This window comes from Cynoglossus semilaevis, chromosome 14 (genome assembly GCF_000523025.1).
Source record: "Cynoglossus semilaevis isolate Cse_v1.0 chromosome 14, Cse_v1.0, whole genome shotgun sequence".
NCBI lineage: Eukaryota > Metazoa > Chordata > Actinopteri > Pleuronectiformes > Cynoglossidae > Cynoglossus > Cynoglossus semilaevis.
The window spans coordinates 18,603,689-18,622,532 of NC_024320.1; the positions used below are offsets into that span (position 1 = coordinate 18,603,689).

General features: G+C 38.6%; 1 protein-coding gene across 3 annotated transcripts in view; it reads left to right on the plus strand.

The window, feature by feature from the left end:
* Positions 1-18,469, plus strand: part of tnpo1 (transportin 1) — a 24,774-nt gene extending 6,305 nt beyond the window's left edge. For 2 of the 3 annotated variants that reach the window (XM_025062750.1, XM_025062749.1), the window contains exons 6-25: positions 2,786-2,919; positions 4,115-4,196; positions 4,991-5,113; positions 5,375-5,493; positions 6,069-6,129; positions 6,377-6,545; positions 6,693-6,845; positions 6,932-7,157; positions 8,382-8,553; positions 8,661-8,747; positions 8,832-8,939; positions 9,687-9,845; positions 9,940-10,027; positions 10,108-10,206; positions 11,152-11,247; positions 13,031-13,106; positions 13,932-14,031; positions 14,112-14,186; positions 14,968-15,107; positions 15,390-18,469. In XM_025062750.1, coding sequence (XP_024918518.1) covers positions 2,786-2,919; positions 4,115-4,196; positions 4,991-5,113; positions 5,375-5,493; positions 6,069-6,129; positions 6,377-6,545; positions 6,693-6,845; positions 6,932-7,157; positions 8,382-8,553; positions 8,661-8,747; positions 8,832-8,939; positions 9,687-9,845; positions 9,940-10,027; positions 10,108-10,206; positions 11,152-11,247; positions 13,031-13,106; positions 13,932-14,031; positions 14,112-14,186; positions 14,968-15,075 — 2,235 coding nt within the window. In that variant the 3' untranslated portion in view covers positions 15,076-15,107; positions 15,390-18,469. Of the gene's footprint in view, positions 1-2,785; positions 2,920-4,114; positions 4,197-4,990; positions 5,114-5,374; positions 5,494-6,068; positions 6,130-6,376; positions 6,546-6,692; positions 6,846-6,931; positions 7,158-8,381; positions 8,554-8,660; positions 8,748-8,831; positions 8,940-9,686; positions 9,846-9,939; positions 10,028-10,107; positions 10,207-11,151; positions 12,553-13,030; positions 13,107-13,931; positions 14,032-14,111; positions 14,187-14,967; positions 15,108-15,389 lie in introns of those variants that run through there. The other variant, XM_025062751.1, reaches the window with a different exon arrangement.
* The last annotated feature ends 375 nt before the right edge of the window (positions 18,470-18,844 follow it).

Here is an 18,844-nt window from a genome sequence, read left to right on the forward strand (position 1 = left end):
TGCAGGTGTGTCATGTTGATGGCCAGAGACGGGCAGTCGAAGAAAGTCTCTCTACTACAGCACAGGCCTCTCTGCCCGCTCTATAAAAAGACACCAGCAGGTGTGTTGGAAGCCAAGTGTGGAGTCGGTGGACGTCTTAATATAGTTTCTGCCTGAAAGCAGTTTTACTGCCCTGATTAATGGTGCTTGGAAAAGTGGTAGTACTGGTGTGATGAGGGTCGTGTTCGACGCTGTTCCATGTGAGGTTCATTTACGTGTATATATATATATATAAAAAAGCTTCAAAATGAGGGTTTGTGTGTCAGGTGTGAAATCACGTCAGTTTCTGACACCTCACTCCTGAAGAGCTGTCCTGTAGCCTGAAAGCAGTTCTCTATTTGCCCCCGGCTCGTCATCTTGGCGGCTCACGGTCTCAAGTTTAATGACCTTTCATAGTTGCACTTGAAGTGAGGATTACCCATAACCGTCGCTGGAATGGTTGGCTGCCGCTCCCATTTCTCTGCCCTTTCCCGACACACTCACACCAACACCTACATTCATAACTGCCCATGTTTCTGTGCTACACACTGTTTATTTACTATTTATCAAACTGCAGGAACAACTGCACGATTTGAATCGTTTACTGTAAAATGGAGAGCCATCATAAGGCAACTATGAATGTATATATTTATGTATATATTTATATATATGTGTCTATGTATGTGTATATGCATATATGCCTATATACCTATATATGTGTATATATTTTTATATATTTAAATATTTATATATAAGTATATATGTATGTATATGCTTTTATACCTATATATGTGTATTTGTATAAATATTTATATATATATACTGTATATATATATAAATGTATATTTGAAAATATATACATGTATATATGTTCATATATGTATGTATATTTGAAAATATATACATGTATAGAAGTTCATATATGTATCTACCAAAATATAACAATCTTTATAAAACTTTTTGCGACTAGCGTTTACACACAAAAGTATTAGTTGTATATTTCATAGTCTCAGAACTGCCATAACAGCTGTTGGGAATACACAGTTTACTCTTCAGATATTACACCTCCAGCTATAAGTAATTAATCTTCCAAGCAAACGGTCTGCCCATGTGTGCAGGAGACTTTACTCCCGGATGCTTTTGGTTCCAGCCACGGTCTGGGTCTACATTTATCATTATAATATGGAGGAAGTGTTGGGCTGCAACAGCAGTGAATCTGATTGTAGGTAAATGGTGTGAAATACAGCACCACACGATCCTTCATTTGGCAGTAACGTGGCTCAACATGGCCTGACCTGTATTTGTATTTAACCCAGCATTATAAATGAATGTCGGGCCGTGCCACACTGTGTGTCTTCACTGCGGTGTTCCTATTTGTATTTCTGTTATTAATGTCAGTGGAATTTCTACCATTAACACTCAGTGAGTGGAGTGCACTGCTGTGAAATGTTTATTATGATGAGCGTTCTGTCGCCAGAACATTGTGCACCATGCGCCTATTTTTTTTGTTTTTGTGCAGCTATGATATGGTATTTAGAAAAAATATGTTATCAAATATTAGTTTTTTATTGGTTTATTGTACTTCTATGAGTGTGTTTAGTATTGGTTGTATTAAGGTGTGGTGGATTTACATAGGTCAAATTAGAACAACAACGTGTAAAAAGGTAAATGGTAATGGTTTTGTCCATATGTGATTACTAAAGCATTTAAATTTAAAGGTCAGTCCTGTGCTGTCTTTGAGACACTGGCTATATCTAAGATGGTTGATGGCTTTCTTTGTGCAGCCAACACCGTTAAGATTATGATTAAGAAGTCATTTATTCCTGTTCTTATTCTTTATGTCTTCATGTGACATTCATCTATTTATTTCTCTGGACTGTGTCTGTGACCTTGACACAGTCCTAGCCTACCTGGGTCACATCCTCAGCCAATCCATGACACTCCTCCAAAAAAAAAATAATTTTTTTTTTTCTGAGACCATTTTGTGTCATCTGAAAAGAATGCCGACTGGAACGGTTTCCATGGTAACCCGTTTTAAGCTGCGGCGCTGTCAGCTCAGCTTCTCGTGTCTGTGGTTCTCAGACTGCATGTTTCCCTGAGACCAGTGCAGTCTGCAGCCATTCATCATGGGTGAAGGTTATTACAGCAGCAGTGGATGAGCCGGATGAACTTGATTGTTGCTTTCTTGACTCTTGATGAAACTGAATGTAGGGCAGGCCGCGGCAGGAAGTCGGAACGATACTTGATACTTGATGTGATTCATTTTCAATTGGAATCACAGTTTTCTAATGTCAACAGAACACTGAGGTGGCAGCACGACTGATGAGAAAATTGTATTGTTTTCTGCATTAATATCTTTGATTTTTCTCTATTTTCTTTACCTTTTATTTTTGCAGTATAAACTTAATTATCATTATCATTAATTCAGGGGTGGGGGACAAAAAAAAGAATATTTGATTTGTGTGTGTGTAAACACTGACTGAGACTGTGTGAGAGGATAAAACCCTGAGAAATATGGGAAGGATAAAAAGGACTAAAAAAACGTGATTTTATTTTATTTTTTTTTAAATTTTATTGTTTCTTAGTCATTATTAGTTGTATCCATTTATGAAAGGTCTGAGATTTTAGACTTGGTGTGTGAGACACAGCTGCTGTGAAAAGTTCACGCAGTCTCCTAGTTAACCTTGGTGTAATATGGTGTGTGATATGGCGTGACCACAGTTGCTAAGAAATGCAGATGGCTGATTTTTTTTTTCTGTTTTACCAGGGTGCGTTTGGAGCCCTGCAGAAGATCTGTGAAGATTCTGCAGAGATCCTGGACAGTGACATGCTGGACCGTCCCCTCAACATCATGATCCCCAAGTTCTTACAGTTCTTCAAACACAACAGTCCAAAAATCAGGTATGAAAAAAAAACAGCTGTGGTACCGTCCATTTGTATCAAGAGTAGAAGACTGTGTCATATCCTGTCACCTTAAACATGTAAATGAATTTGATGTGAATTTTAATTAAAAACATTCTTAATCACTATTGTAATTGTAAAGAAATACTTAAACAGTTCTTTGAAGTACAGTGGAACCTCGAGATTTGAGCATAATGCTAATAGTGCTAATAACAATGCGATAACTGCGATCATACATGCGTGCTCAATCACTCACGCGGGCACCACGCGACTCACTACCATCCCTACCACTCATTCTTCCTTAGGACTCATCACTATTATGAAGAATAATGCACAAAATAGAAAGAAAGTCTTGTAGATAACGCTACGTACAGAAGCGATGCTTACGGAAGGCGTGGGCTGCTCCGAGTGCTCGGCCACATGGCGTCGGCGCCTGTAAGCGTGTTTGTATCTCGAATCTTTACTCTTATCTCAAAGCAAAAATTTGCTCAAAGGCTTGCTCGTATCTTGAAACGCTCGAATGTCGGACGCTCGTATCTCGAGGTTCCACTGTATATAAATTGAATGTTTACTATATAAATTGTATCTGCCCCTCTGGGTCAAATCTGGCCCTTGGACACAGGTATTGTCTTTGACCCAAATATGTAATATTTATGGGGCAACAACATGATCAGACAGAGCAAATGAATGATGAAAGATGGAGCTGTAATTCCTCTCTTTGTGTATTTTTCTGAGTCATTGTGTTGCTCTCCGTCTTTAGCGCTGCTTCTCTACGACCGAGGTTGTTAAAATGTTAGCCTCCATCCAACCTTACCTTGTTTAAGAAAATGTCAGTATTCTTAAGTTTTCCTTTTGTTATAATGTAATAAACGGTCACACTCTGGTGTTTAGCGTGACATAATTATGCTTTTAAACCCATCACACGTCACAAGTCGACCATTTGGTGGTCAATATTCTCTTGCTGAATCATTGGTCAACAACTTGTTATTCCACACGGTGTTTTCTTTTTTTTCCGCTGCGTCATATTTCAACTCTGCTTTGATGTAACCACTCTGTTTGCCATGAAAATATTTGCTCTTATGTTCGGACCAGTGAGGTCAGAGCAGCGCAGAGAGACAGAGGCGGCATTCTCAGAGAGCAGCATGTGAGGCAAACAGGCGGCCGCGACTCTTAAGTGCTGCTTATTGTGTTACAGGTCTCATGCCATCGCCTGCGTCAATCAGTTCATCATCAGCAGGACTCAGGCTCTCATGCTGCACATCGACTCTTTCATTGAGGCAAGTCTTTACACAGTTCACACGCGATCACGGATGAGTCGGATGATTCTGCAGACACTCTGAGCTGCTGCACCAACAGTGTCTTTGAGGTTCATGTCCTCGATCGCTGCACAAGCTTCAGTCAAAACATTCAAAAAACACACTGAATGGTTTCTGTAAAAAAGAGTTGTTTTTTTTTCTATCTCAATATTTATATAATTTTTTTCAGTTTTTTGTTAGGATACAGTCGGAATGGTTCAAATAGAAGGCAGGTCAAAAAGTTCCAAGACAGTTTTCAGGAAATGTGACGATAACAAAGCCATTTCTCGACATATCCTGCATTAAGTCTGAAGACTTCTGCATCATTTCCAGCATTATTTTAAATGGAATCCAGAACAAAAGTGCACAAATAAAGAAATTGTTATAGATATATAAGATTAATCATAATAATGACATAAATAAAAAGTCAGCCCAAATTAACCAAATTGTAAACAACCACCTAATTTTATAAAAATGTATCAAAAACAATACCATTGATACTGGATCCATATTTACTTGGTATCAACTCAGAACTCCATCTTTCAGTGTTGCGTGCGATTGTATCTCAAAGACAACCTGTCTAACATTGTTATTGAACATTACAACGTACTGTATGATCCGTAAGTCAACAAAGAAACTGAGCAGAGGTCACATGACAGAAGGGCTTACATCACAGTAACTTCATACTGCATGTTTGGTTAACCAACATTGGCCAACCTTGTTTAATTATTGTATAATTGGATTTATTAGGATATCATTTTTCTGTGGTTCTGCAGAACCTGTTTGCCCTGGCAACAGATGAGGAATCCGAGGTTAGAAAGAATGTGTGCAGAGCTCTGGTCATGCTGCTGGAGGTCCGCCTGGACCGTCTGCTGCCACACATGCACAACATTATTGAGGTGAGTAAGAATACAGAATAAACATTTCATTTTGATCTTAAAAGAAAGAAATTATTTTCACTTCCAACAAGTCACATACAGTACTTAGACTGGGAAACATTTTAGCATAGCATTTAGCATATGTATGTATGTGCATATACAGTATATGTATATATACAGTATATGTATATATATGTATGTGTGCGTATCTATATATATAAAATAATGAAAGCATACTCTCTGCAGTACTACTACTATTGATTTGTTTTAAATCCATCACAGTACATGTTACTGAGGACTCAGGACCACGATGAAAATGTTGCCCTGGAGGCTTGTGAATTTTGGCTGACGTTGGCTGAGCAGCCAGTGTGTAAGGAAGTGCTGTGTGGACACCTATCCCAGTAAGAACACACACACATACCCACATACACACTCTCTGTCTTCACAAGACATTTTAATTGATGGAAATAACTGTGGACCAAACATTTTTTAAGTTGTTTAATCCACCAAAAAGTCAAACCACGTGTTGAAGAACAAAAAAAAAAATATTCCCATGTCTGTCAGACATTTAGCCAATTGAAGGAGCTGCAATCACATCCTTACGACACCCTGAGATGAACAACAACTACAGTTAAAAAGTAACAAAAAGTTGCTGTGCAAATGTGAAGTCTTTGGACTCATAAAGGTTAAAAATGATTTTGTTAGCTGAGCATGAACCAGTGAAAATGCTGCCGGTGCTGTGTGTGTGTGTATGTCCCAAAATTAATTTAAAAAACTGATGATGATTCACAACAGCCTCGACAGCTGGGCCATGAATCACTCTTCCTCCACCAGGACTGCTGATTAAGAACCTTTGCTGTTGATATCTGTCACACACTTGTATAAAAAAACCTACCAACGCAGGAATCAAATGTGAGCGTCAACTCGTGACCTTTGACCTGTCCTTGCCCTTTGTTTTTGTAATTTCCTGCTCCAGGCTGATTCCGGTGCTTGTCAACGGGATGAAGTACTCGGAGATTGACATCATCCTGCTCAAGGTCAGTTTGTGGAGTCTATTTGTGTCCGTCACTGCACCCGGTGAGTTACACAGTGTGTCAGCATGAGTCGCGGTTCAGTGAAGGTGTTTTTGTGATCAGGATGTTAAGATTAGCTTCACAGGATTTCACCTACAGGTGTGACTGACGATGATGATGATTTTAATGAATGCATGATGGTGATGTTATATCACGTGTCAATTTATGCAATGTTACATTTGAATTTTTTTTCGTTGTAAATTGTCTCCAGGGCGACATCGAAGAAGACGAGGCCATTCCTGACAACGAGCAGGACATCCGTCCACGCTTTCACCGGTCTCGCACAGTGGCTCAGCAGCACGAGGGCGACGGCATCGAGGACGACGAGGATGACGATGACGAACTGAATGACGATGATACGATTTCTGACTGGAACCTACGTGAGTCTTCTCTTAACGCATAAGAGAAAGTTTAGATACATATTTTATAACCTTGTTTCCATTTTTTTTTATCATTTTGTTTTGTGTTTTTCTGCACACTCGCACCTTTGTTTGTGTGTTTGTCTCTCCGTTTTCCTCCAACGATAGGTAAGTGTTCAGCAGCGGCGTTGGACGTGTTGGCCAACGTGTTCAGGGACGATCTCCTGCTACACATTCTGCCCCTCCTCAAGGAACTGCTCTTCCATCCAGAGTGGGTGGTCAAGGAGTCTGGCATCCTCGTGTTGGGGGCCATAGCTGAAGGTAAGCAAACAGGATGTGGTTTATGGAAAATAATAATACAAAAAAAATTCATAACTTCATTAACAGTGTTGTCCCTCTGCTCCTAGGCTGCATGCAGGGCATGATCCAGTACCTGCCTGAGCTCATTCCCCACCTCATCCTGTGTTTGTCCGACAAGAAGGCCCTGGTGCGTTCGATCACATGCTGGACGCTGAGCCGCTATGCCCACTGGGTGGTCAGTCAGCCCCCGGATACTTACCTGAAGCCCCTCATGGAAGAGCTGCTCAAACGAATTCTGGACAGCAACAAGCGTGTACAGGAGGCAGCCTGCAGGTAAAGAAAAACACGTTTGTTTTTACAGCGTATTGTGACGTTGTCCCAATTCAGTCAAAAAAACTGTTTTGAATTTAAAACAGTTTTCCCCAATGAAATATCAAATTTATTTGAGTAGATTTAAGTGCAATGTGTAATATTTTCATGTTAATAGAATTTGCTTAGTTACTGTGTTCAGTACTACTTTTTCATGTCTGATACTACAATTTGGAGTTTCTGCCAAAACCGATATCAATCCGATGCCTTCTTTATGCCACAGGCTGCTGTTGCTAAGGCGATAGCGTCCCTGTTTGTGGCGTGTCTGCAATTTAAGTTGAGCATTTGGGCTTAGGTATGGGATGGACGGGCTGTATTTTTATTTTTTTTCAATATCCGATCCTGAAATTATGACCAATATCGGACTGATACCGATCCTGAGTATCGGATTGAGCCATCCTTGTTGTTATATTGTCTTACAACAAATAATTCAGTTTAATGTTATTAATTTTCATATACATAGACCCACGGAGTAATATGAAACTGTTGACAAATTTGACTCCATATAGTTCATATATGGTCGGTTCCATAGTGTAGTGGTTCGCACGCCTGCCTTGGAAGCAGAGGGTCCTGGGTTCGTTTTCCACAGGAACCACATGCTTGGTGCTTGCTAAAGGGCAGCCTGTTCTAAGCATATCTACTGCTAACACAACAATTTCCCAAATATGGGATCAATATAGTACAATTTTTTTTTTTTTATCTTGATCACATCATATATGTGTGAATCCTACCAGAGATGTTTTTGTCTGGTTATTTTTTACAAATGAACCTGATCTCCCCTGGCTTCATACTGTCTTTGTTTATCTTACTGCCGTACAAACATTGGTTATGATTGGATATCTTTGTTTGGATGACCCACCCCCTAACCAACAAACTCTGATTAGCTCTCGACCTCATTTGTTCCTCCTTTCTATTTTCTCTTTAATTTTTTTTTATCTATCTTCATCTTTGAAAAGAATTCCTTTGACGAAGTCTTAAATAAATAAACACTCTTATAAACCCTGTCCTCCATCACCACAGTAATAGACCTACACTGCATTTGCATCAGTTATGAACAAATTTGCATTTGCTCCTGTGGGAGATGAACTACATACATACATGTTTTTCTGTTGTTGTCCTGACCTTCCTCTGCTCCCCTTCGTGGTGTTAAACCTTATCTTCATTCTCCACAATCTTTCCTTGGACCAGTGCCTTTGCCACATTAGAGGAGGAGGCCTGCACAGAGCTGGTACCTTACCTGGCCTTCATCCTGGACACGTTGGTGTTTGCGTTCAGCAAGTACCAGCATAAAAATCTGCTTATTCTTTACGATGCCATAGGAACGTTAGCAGACTCAGTGGGACACCATCTGAATAAACCGGTATGTGAAAATGTTAAATCAACACACATACTTTTTAATAAATACATTTTGTATCTATGAATGTATCTGGTCTGTCTGAGGGCTAATAAGGAGTTTTCATTCCTCAGGAGTACATCCAGATGTTGATGCCGCCGTTGATTCAAAAATGGAACCAGCTAAAAGACGAGGACAAAGATCTTTTCCCTCTATTGGAAGTGAGTTTGTGTGATTTTCAGTCTCAATTCATGTCATGAAAAATAGACACTTGACAATGTTTTCGCTTCACCTTTGTTTCTCAGTGTCTGTCATCAGTGGCCACTGCCCTGCAGAGTGGCTTCCTGCCCTACTGTGAACCTGTGTACCAACGCTGCGTGAACCTGGTGCAGAAAACACTAGCTCAGGCCATGGTGAGAACACACGTTAAATATATACACAACACATGTTAACTCTTACACAACATCGTCCATCTCACATATAGTTATAATAATAAGAATAATATATATATTTTTAAAATACCGTAATTATTAAAAACTTCATACCACACATTTATTTTACCCTAAATTTCACTAAAATACCTTAATTAACAAAAACTTCATACCACACACATTTATTTTACCCTAAATTTCACATCAAGGGCAATTTGCTCTTGATAAGTAAAAATAGAAAAAAGTAAATCAAATAAAATATATAAACACACAAATATACAAAATAGAAAATTATTGAATTACTTTATAATTAATTTGAAATGAATAAAAAATATGAACATCGTTTTTGTTGTGAGAAATTAAACACAACCCACTAAATTTTGCAAATATACCCTCATATTTTAGTGTTTATATTTATTTAGATTAGATTGTATTTCATTAAATCCTGCAGTACTTACAAAACCCTAAATGTTTTTCTTATTCTTTGTTGAAACTAACGTTTTGACCAGATAACAGTGCATTTATATAAAATGATGTAGAATCTGCACACTTGAATCATCAATGTCTACTTAGCACCACCTGCAGGCCAGGAGTTGACAGCGCAATGCTCATTATTGCCAAACACAGAATAGATTCAATTTTAAAATGTAGTATTAGGGCAGAAATGTACTGATAGTGTTAATGTGAAATTAATTATATTAAGTATGATTTACTGGTTTGATGTTTTAGCTTCACCAGTCGCAGCCAGACCAGTACGAGGCTCCTGACAAAGACTTCATGATCGTGGCACTGGATCTTCTCAGTGGACTTGCTGAAGGCTTAGGAGGAACCATTGAGCAGCTGGTTGCTAGGAGCAACATCCTCACTCTCATGTATCAGTGCATGCAGGTGATAAGCTGTCAGTGAGTGACACATCGCCGGTTGTAAAAACTGACCACGACCCTTCTTTATTGACCATTTGTCAATGTCTCCATATGTTCAGGACAAAATGCCGGAGGTTCGTCAGAGTTCCTTTGCTCTTCTGGGAGATCTGACTAAGGCTTGTTTCCAGCATGTCAAATCATGTATCGGTACGTCCTTTCAAAATGAAACATTAATTTGAACAACGGTTTCTAGTTACTGCCTTATTAACACCCTGTCCTCCTTCCAGCTGATTTTATGCCCATACTGGGTACTAATTTAAATCCAGAGTTAATATCTGTGTGCAACAATGCGACATGGGCAATTGGAGAGATAGCTGTTCAAATGGGTGAGTGCTTCACTTTTAAACCTTATTTCTATGTGACATTATTAGGGGTGCGTGATATTATCACACGACAGTCTGTGGAAAGTGTAATTCAAGGCAGTATTTTGACTGAGAAATGGAGAAAAGTTTCTACACCTGCACTGCAATTGACTTTGTAGAAAAAGCGTACAGGCTAAAAAAAAAAGCTAACCGGTGCTAACACGACATGTCTTTGCTGGTTTTACCCTGTCAGAGGATGGCACCACTGCAATTTACATTGTGTGCTCGACCAAAATGTTAGAAGAGGGAAAAAAACCACCTGTTCCAACTCAAGACATTTAATAAATGTTTAAAAGTGAGTGTGAAGCAGCCGTAGCCACAGTAGTAGCAGCTAGCATGGAGGCTAAAAACAAGGAGCATGGCTATTTCTATTCAGTGTTGGCACAAAAAAGTTAAAAAGTTCAACAGAGATAGAAAAAAAGACCAAGACAATATATCATATAAGATTAGAGACCAAATAGTTTTTGATGACCAGTGTTTTTTGTGGTCAAAAATTGAACAATCCTGTGAACTAATAAAGATTTTGCTAATGCACTGGAAACAAAGCTTCCAAAGCAGGAAGGGACACTGTAAATTCCTGTATTGGGTTATGTTAAGTTATGGTACATTTTTGTAATCCTTGATTAGATGTAGTTTGTTTACATACTGGCCAGACCTGCATCTCAGCTTTTGTTATCACTAAGTTCCATATATAAAAAATGTCCTATCAATATTCTTAAAATATTTTTATTAATACCTTACTGTAAGGACCAGCTAATTTTTAGTTATTTGTATTGGTTAAAAAAAATTATATATCGTGCACCCCAGACTTTTTTTTTTTTTAATACCTTACTGTATATCGATGTAAATGCAGTGCGTTGAGTGTGTGATTGACAGATTTCTCTCCACCGTTCCTTCCTACACACTCAGGGCCTGAAATGCAGCCATATATTTCCATGGTGCTGCACCAGCTTGTAGAGATCATTAACAGGCCCAATACTCCAAAGACTCTGCTGGAAAACACAGGTACCACTTGGTGGCAGTGCTGAGCTAGCCAGCCTGGTCACCACATAGACAGGGCGGTACTCACTCACACTCAGGTCCATTGAGCCAGCACCTCAGCACACTCACCTCTGGTGCCTGTTTCGCCCTCACCAAGCCTTTGGCCTTACAGGTTTGGCTGGTTTCAACGGAGTTAAAGTATGTCAAATATTTTATCTGCTCATTTACTCACTGGCAGCATGCAGTCTGAAATGAAACCCCCGGGTAAGCCTTGGTGTAAAATTCCTGGCATCGTTGACTCAAACGAGCTGTGTAAGTGACCAGGCTTGGATTAAACCAACGTGGTCCGACCGTGCACCTGTGGGTGAGATAGAATTCTGCCATGTCAGAAGATGACACACAGTCACTGTGTCAGAGATATTCCCAGCCACACATAGTTACTTATGAAGACTTTTAGACATACTTGTTGAACTATAACTAGCCCCTAATGAATAAGAGAACATGAAACTGATCAGAGTCAGAGCACGCAGTCCAGAGCACTCTTCCAAAGAAAGGTCACCCTCTGCTCTTGTTTACACTTATCAAATTGCAAATTCCTAACATTCTAAATCAAGAAGTCTTAATGCATGCGAGGGTGAAGTGTAACCTGTCCTGATTAGAGAGAATAGAGAGAGAGAGAGAGAGATAGAGACGTAGATGTGTTCCTCTTTGTTTGCTGTCAGTTTATTTGTTGCTTTGATTTACTGTTCTTTAAATGTGAATGCATATCTGCTAATAGATGTTAAATGTTGTTAAGAATGGCAAACGTTTGGTGCAGGATACCTGATTCAACGACTAACAAAGAATTCATTTTGGTTGGAAAAAAAAAATTGAAAACACGTCAAAAACGCTAAAGTGTAAGAATAAATAAAGGACATTTTCATGTACAACGTCTGCCGTCAAAGATTGCTGTAGCTGGCAACTTTATGATAAGAATTCTGTCTGACATCTTTATGTAACATTGTACTGTAGTTGGCAGGACAGTAATAATGATTGGGTTTGATTTTCAAATTTTTTTTTTCGCTTGCGATTTTTAAAATCTAATCCTCCGATCCTGCACTGAACTTTACTCTAATGAACATACCATCTGCTTTCTGCATGTGTCATTGGACTGTTCATAAATGCCTGTTTGTTAATGAGAATGTTGCATAGTTTTGTGTCTCTTAAACTTAGGTCCTCCCTCTTCTCTGCCTCATAAGAACCTGCTGTGCTGGATACTAGTCTCCCTCCATGTAGTTGACTTGGAGTAATTTTGTCATTTCTTTTTCAAAAGAACAGCAAAAAAAAAAACAAAAAAAAAAAACAAAAGGAGAGAAAAGAAATATTCTGTTTTGTATTGATAATTAACATTTGTGAGTTTAAGGGAGAAATCTCAAGTGAATCTAAAGCCAATTTCATACTTAAGCATTACCTTCAGATTTTAAATCAAGTTTTCTGACAGATTATTGTTAACGCTACTGTAATTTCTCAAAGCAGATGCCTTTGTTTTTACTTTTTTTCTATAAATGTCCTGTCAAAGTTGTCAATGTGTTCTCCCTTAAACGTGTTGTATGTGTTTTTTAGACTGTCATATTTTACATTCCTCCTCACGACTGAAGGGGCAGTAATAATCAACACGAGTGAAATCTTCTGTTTATTATCATACACAGATTCTGTTGATTTATGTCTCTGAGTTGTTTGTTTTTTCTTTATTTTTCTCCTCCCCCTCCTCATTGCTCATGTCTTGGTTGGCGTTTGGTGGTGTGTAACCGTGATTGCGTTACCTTAGCAATAACAATTGGTCGTCTTGGTTACGTTTGTCCTCAAGAGGTGGCACCCATGCTACAGCAGTTTATAAGACCCTGGTGTGTATTATTCAATCTTTTATTTAATTCATCTGCTCTCTGCACTCACTGTCCTCTCGCTGTCTCCTGTTGCTCCCTCTCCTGCTCCTCCTCTTCCTCCTCCTCTTCTCACTCTCTCTCTCTCTCTCAGTTTTTCCTTTTCTTCTGAGTTTGTAAACATTGCCAACCATGTGACTAACCCTGTCCTCTTTTAGGTCCTATTTGTGGTTTTATTTTTTCTTTATGCCTCCGTAGCACCTTCATGTATTTATACATTGATTTGTTTAAGTTCTATTTTTGTCATTGTAAATTGTCGCTAACAACTTAAAGATGCATGGGAACAGACACAGAGTGTCACATGCCTGCTGGTTCAACAACAGAGAAGGGACACAGCCTTTGCTGCAAAGGAGCAATTCCTTGATCCCTCTCTCATTTCCTAGTCACCCAGCTGCATGTGCCTGTCCCATAGTTCCCCCCCCAATCTTCCACTCAATCCTTTAAAAATTATCTTTACTTTCAAGGTGCTATAGGTGGGGATTTAATGAACACACTGCTTAGGCCACAGAGTTTCAGACTTTACAATAGAATTGTATTAAATAAATATGTAAAAGGTTTGTTTTAATCATATTATCTACATGTATTTGACCTATTGCCATGGAAACATTTGTAGAATGTTATACTGTATGTAGTTACTGCTGAGGAGATAATGAAAATTAGAATTCTTACTTTAATACTGGCACATACAATTAAAAATGAATCACTGTGTGTGTAGTAGTGTTAGTCACTATACTTGATTTAATGGCTCTTGGTGTGTCCTGTGTTAAACTGGCCTGTCCCTGTCGTCAGGTGCTCCTCTCTACGAAATATCAGAGACAATGAGGAGAAAGATTCTGCATTCAGAGGAATTTGCACGATGATCAGTGTGAATCCAGGAGGTGTCGTGCAGGTGAGATCCACTGGTTATGACCTTAACTGGGCCTAGAACCCTTGACGTTGCCTCACCGTGTCTCTGTCTCTGTGAAACAGGACTTTATATTCTTCTGTGATGCAGTGGCCTCCTGGGTAAATCCAAAGGAGGATCTCAGAGACATGTTCTACAAGGTAACGGCCAAGTTATTAAAAAGAGGACAGGACTGTATTTGGTGTTGCCAGGTATTTCAGAAAATGATTATGTCTCAGTTTTATTATATATGTATTTATTCTTTTACTCATGAAGCGTTTCCATCTGCCCCCTAGTGGATAGTTGTGTACATGAACTGTACTTTGTCATAGTGTAGCGCAGGGGTGACCAACCTTTCTGAAACTGAGGGCTAATTTAAAGGCACTTAATAATACAAAGAGTTTGATACAGACTTCCTTCAATAATAATAATAATAATAATAATAATAATAATAATAATAATAATACTAATAATAGTAAGTTCTGGGACATACAATAGTAGACACTATGTGTCCCAGTGCTCCCAGGCAACACGTTGGTGACCCCTGGTGTAGAGTAACATTACCTATGTAATGCAAATATGTATTATTTTATATGACCCTCTTTCATTTTATGACTATTCATGTATTATTTTGAAATACAGCTTTCATTTTTGTGGCAGTTTTTGAGCCCTCTGCTGTCCATTATTGGATCTTTCCCATTTTTTTAAGACGTCTCTAGTGAGGTTTGTTTTTTTACTCACCAGTGCTGAAGTTATCAGCTGTGACTGAGAAGATGAAATGCTAAAAAAAAAAAGCTTTTTTTTTTTTACTGTACCAAATGGTGTACAGCCCAGTCCTGGTCACCACCTGGTTGGGAATCCCTGCCTTATATTTACAAGTTCAGATTAAAATAGCCATTAAATACAACATGGTCTGAACTTGTACTGGTGTTTTATTTTCAGATTCTCCATGGGTTCAAAAACCAGGTTGGAGATGAAAACTGGAACCGATTCTCAGATCAGTTCCCCATGCCACTGAAGGAGAGGCTGGCAACCTGTTATGGGGTGTAACTGTTCCTGCAGCAGTGAGCCTCATCGCCGGGGTCAGTTTCTGCTCTACTGTTATTCAAATGAACAAAAAGTGCAAATATTGTTCGTTAAAGATCTCTCTCTCTCTCTCTGTCTCTCTCTCTGTCTCTCTCTCTGTCTCTCTCTCTGTCTCTCTCTCTGTCTCTCTCTCTCTCTCTCTCTGTCTCTCTCTCTGTCTCTCTCTCTGTCTCTCTCTCTGTCTCTCTCTCTGTCTCTCTCTCTGTCTCTCTCTCTGTCTCTCTCTCTGTCTCTCTCTCTGTCTCTCTCTCTCGCTCTCTCTCTGTCTTTTCCAGGTGGTTTTTCACTTTGGGAAGTAAAATAGGGAACCTCTTATACCCAGGGATCACGTTACCCTTTACTGGTGGGAGGGTCTGCCTGCTCAGGGGAGGGAAGGGGTGCGGACCCTTCTTCGACCTGGTGGACAGGGTGGGAGGGAGGTGGTAGCTGCAGTGCTCAAAGCCCCAGTGCACAGGCAAAAAGGGGTAAAGGGACAAGCAGAACAACCTAATCAAGGGAGGAAAACATAATCACATCTTTCTTAGAAATAATGACATTTCTCACATGATTTTTTTTCTCTCCCTATTTCTTCCCCACACTCATACATAAGCAAATAGGGAGTATAGGATGTAAAACTCTGTATCAGATATTTGCTTTTAAATTTGGCTAAAAGATGAGTTTCCTTTTATTGTGAAAGAGTTATACAGGAAGTGGTCTCCACGACCTTGTCAGCATGGGTAAATGAAATGTTGTAGTTTAAAGACAATGCATTTTTATCATTGGAGCAGAAGAAGTTCACCTTAAAGAGATGTTGGAAGTTTATTAAACGATAATAAGTGTAGCTAAAACGCTCATGACCAGCAGCTAAAATAAAAGTACGACTCTTATACTGGCGTTACATGGCGTTTAAGGTATCACGTGTGGAGTTGTCATTTGATTTCAGCGATGGCTGATATTTATGTCACTGGAGATTTTTTTTCCTCTTCTGGGAGTAGGTAGCATGCTTGTATCATTGTGAAAAGTGGTTAATAATTAGTGATATGTGTTGAGTTTTACAGCCATCATTACCCCCGAGAAGGTTCATTTTTCCATCCTGTACATTTATCAATTTACAGTTCTTTTTTTTTAAAAAAAATCCCTCGTTTAGATAATTACAGCCGTCAGCTGTAGAGAACGATGACTGGGTTAATATACCGGCCTTAGGAGAAGTGTAAAAGTCTGGGCTGTGATTTGACAGTGCAGTAAAAATCCCTGTCTGGTCTTGTGATGGATGTGGGTGTGACACAGATATTCGTATCAAAGCTTTAAATGCACACTATTCTTTTTAGTATCTGAGCCTCATGAAGAGAGAGACGAAGGAGAAGCAGACAGGCTGACGTCCTGTGACTCGCTCCTCTTTCGTTTGTGTTTTTTTTTTTTAATCACAACAACACTAAACCTGTCCAAGTGAATATAGTGACTGTTTGGCTGTCAGAACCCCAGACCCTGTCACCTCAATATTGATTATGTTTATTTCTGAATGTACTTAACTTTTGTTATGGGTTGTTTAAATTCTTGTGCTCAAAGCATGTTTTGGAGGATGACTGTGTAATGTTATGGGTGGTGGTGTTTTGTGGGGTACTTGGATGCTGTATGTCTCTTGCATGTTGGTGGCCTCTTGCAGCGCGACCTAGTGTGGGAAGGGGATAACGGGAGGGAGGGGAATCTTCGATTTAACCTTTCAAAAGTTACATACAGCTGTGCATAGTAGCCATTTTAGGATTTGCAACGCTGGTACAGTCCTACAGTGAATCCTATTGAAGTGTACTCCCTTAACTTTTACCCCAAAGCTGGATGTATAATTCTAAAAACTGTGAAACTACAATGTGGATGTCCGTTTGTTTTTGCGCTGTAATATTTAAGAACATGTGTGAATGTTTTGTTTTTGGAAAGGCTGAATGTATTCCATGATGGGTTTGACAGGGAGGATTTTTTTTAATCGTATCATTTTAATGCCCAGCCAGTCGTTTTCCTTTCTCCTCTGCAGGCCAGAGTAATAACTGCAGTATTTAATCCTTTTATGATGCACATGCCATGCACTTAAAAATTAAAAATGCAAGAGCTTGAAATTAACTGTCTATCCAAATCCTTAAGACTATAACCTTATAGTTGACATAGATGATTAATGAAATAGAGCTGCCAAAATGTATTTATCTAATGCAATAATTATTGGGTAATGTCATTCTTGATTTAAAAAAGAAATAATTAGAATAGTTGAGCATCTCAAAATAAATGTAAACAATGTGAAACAGGTTTAGACAAATGGTCTAAAACAGGGAATTTAATGCATCATGGAATACAGAGGCAAATATGTACATGTGCCACATCATTTTGTGTTTGATCTGATGGTTGTCTGTCACATTCCAGCTGTTCAGCATGCTAAAGCAATGGGGTAACACAGTCTGAAATCTGGTCGTTAAAAAAAAAAGAACACACACACACTTACAATGATCCCTGAACCTGCTGTGCTGTATTTCTGACTTGACTGCTGCTATACATCGTAATTGTGTTGAACTACTTGAATCTGTGTAAACCTATGTGTAAACCTCAGGATGTCTGTGTTCAGTGTTAATTGTTTTCATTACCCCCTCTCCCCTCCGGCATCATGTGTGGCTTTACTCATGTCTCATTAAGCTAAAGATTTGTCTCCTGCCCGTTATACGTATGAAAATGGATAACCTTGGGTGTTGATTGACTTTGGTGTTATATACGTGTGCAGCGCAGCTAGCTTTCAGACTATTGCTACAACTCAAAACGCAGGAGAAAACGATAATTTGGAAACATTTTTGCCATTTTTATTAAAATTGTTGTTGTCAAACCTTTATTAATGTTTAGTAAAATGTGTACACAATGCCTTGAAGGCAAATACAGTATACGGTATTTAACTGCGTAACTCCTACTGTACTTAAAGTAAGAGATAGGTTGACAACTTATGGGCGTCATGTTGTATCCATGATGTCTGCGAACACGTCTGACTTTCTATAGAGCTTTATCTTAAAATTTGTATTTTATAAAGCACCCACTGATAATGAGGAATGTCTACTCAACGAACTCCTGTGTTCTCTCTTAGCCTTCAGACTGATTGGACTATCTGCCTTCATCTTTTTTTGCTGATAAAAGCAAAAGTGTCATTTTGATAGATATGGTTTGAGGTTTTTTTAATAAGCTGCTGAATTTTAAAATTAATACTTTTTGGGGCCACCAAATATTTTGGATCATGCAAAGAATCTATATTGTACTGTAGTAATTTTGTAATATTTGTAAGATGATATAGTGAGTGTGACTGGTTATCATTGCTTGAGTCTGTACATTGTTCCAATAAATTGTTTACATCATTCCAGTTCTTGGTCTTTTATTTCCTTTTATACATTAAAGCTCCTGGGTAATGGAGAATTAATTAAATTAAATTAATTTTGTATGTAGTATATTCACACTGTAGTTCTACTGTATATTACAATAAAAATATAAAGCCTCTGGTGTACCTCATATTTTAATATATATTAGTATATAAATAGTAAGTGAAAAAGTGAAGGTTTGTTTGTTAACTTTCTATTGAAATATAACATAAAATATATGGTGAAAGATAAAATATTCTTTTTGTTTTCTTATTGGAATCTTTACAAATGTACAAATTTATAGCAGAAAACGTCTGTATGTGCTGCCGAATAAATAAAGCTATGCTAACTGACCCACTTGAACAGAACATTGCTAAAGG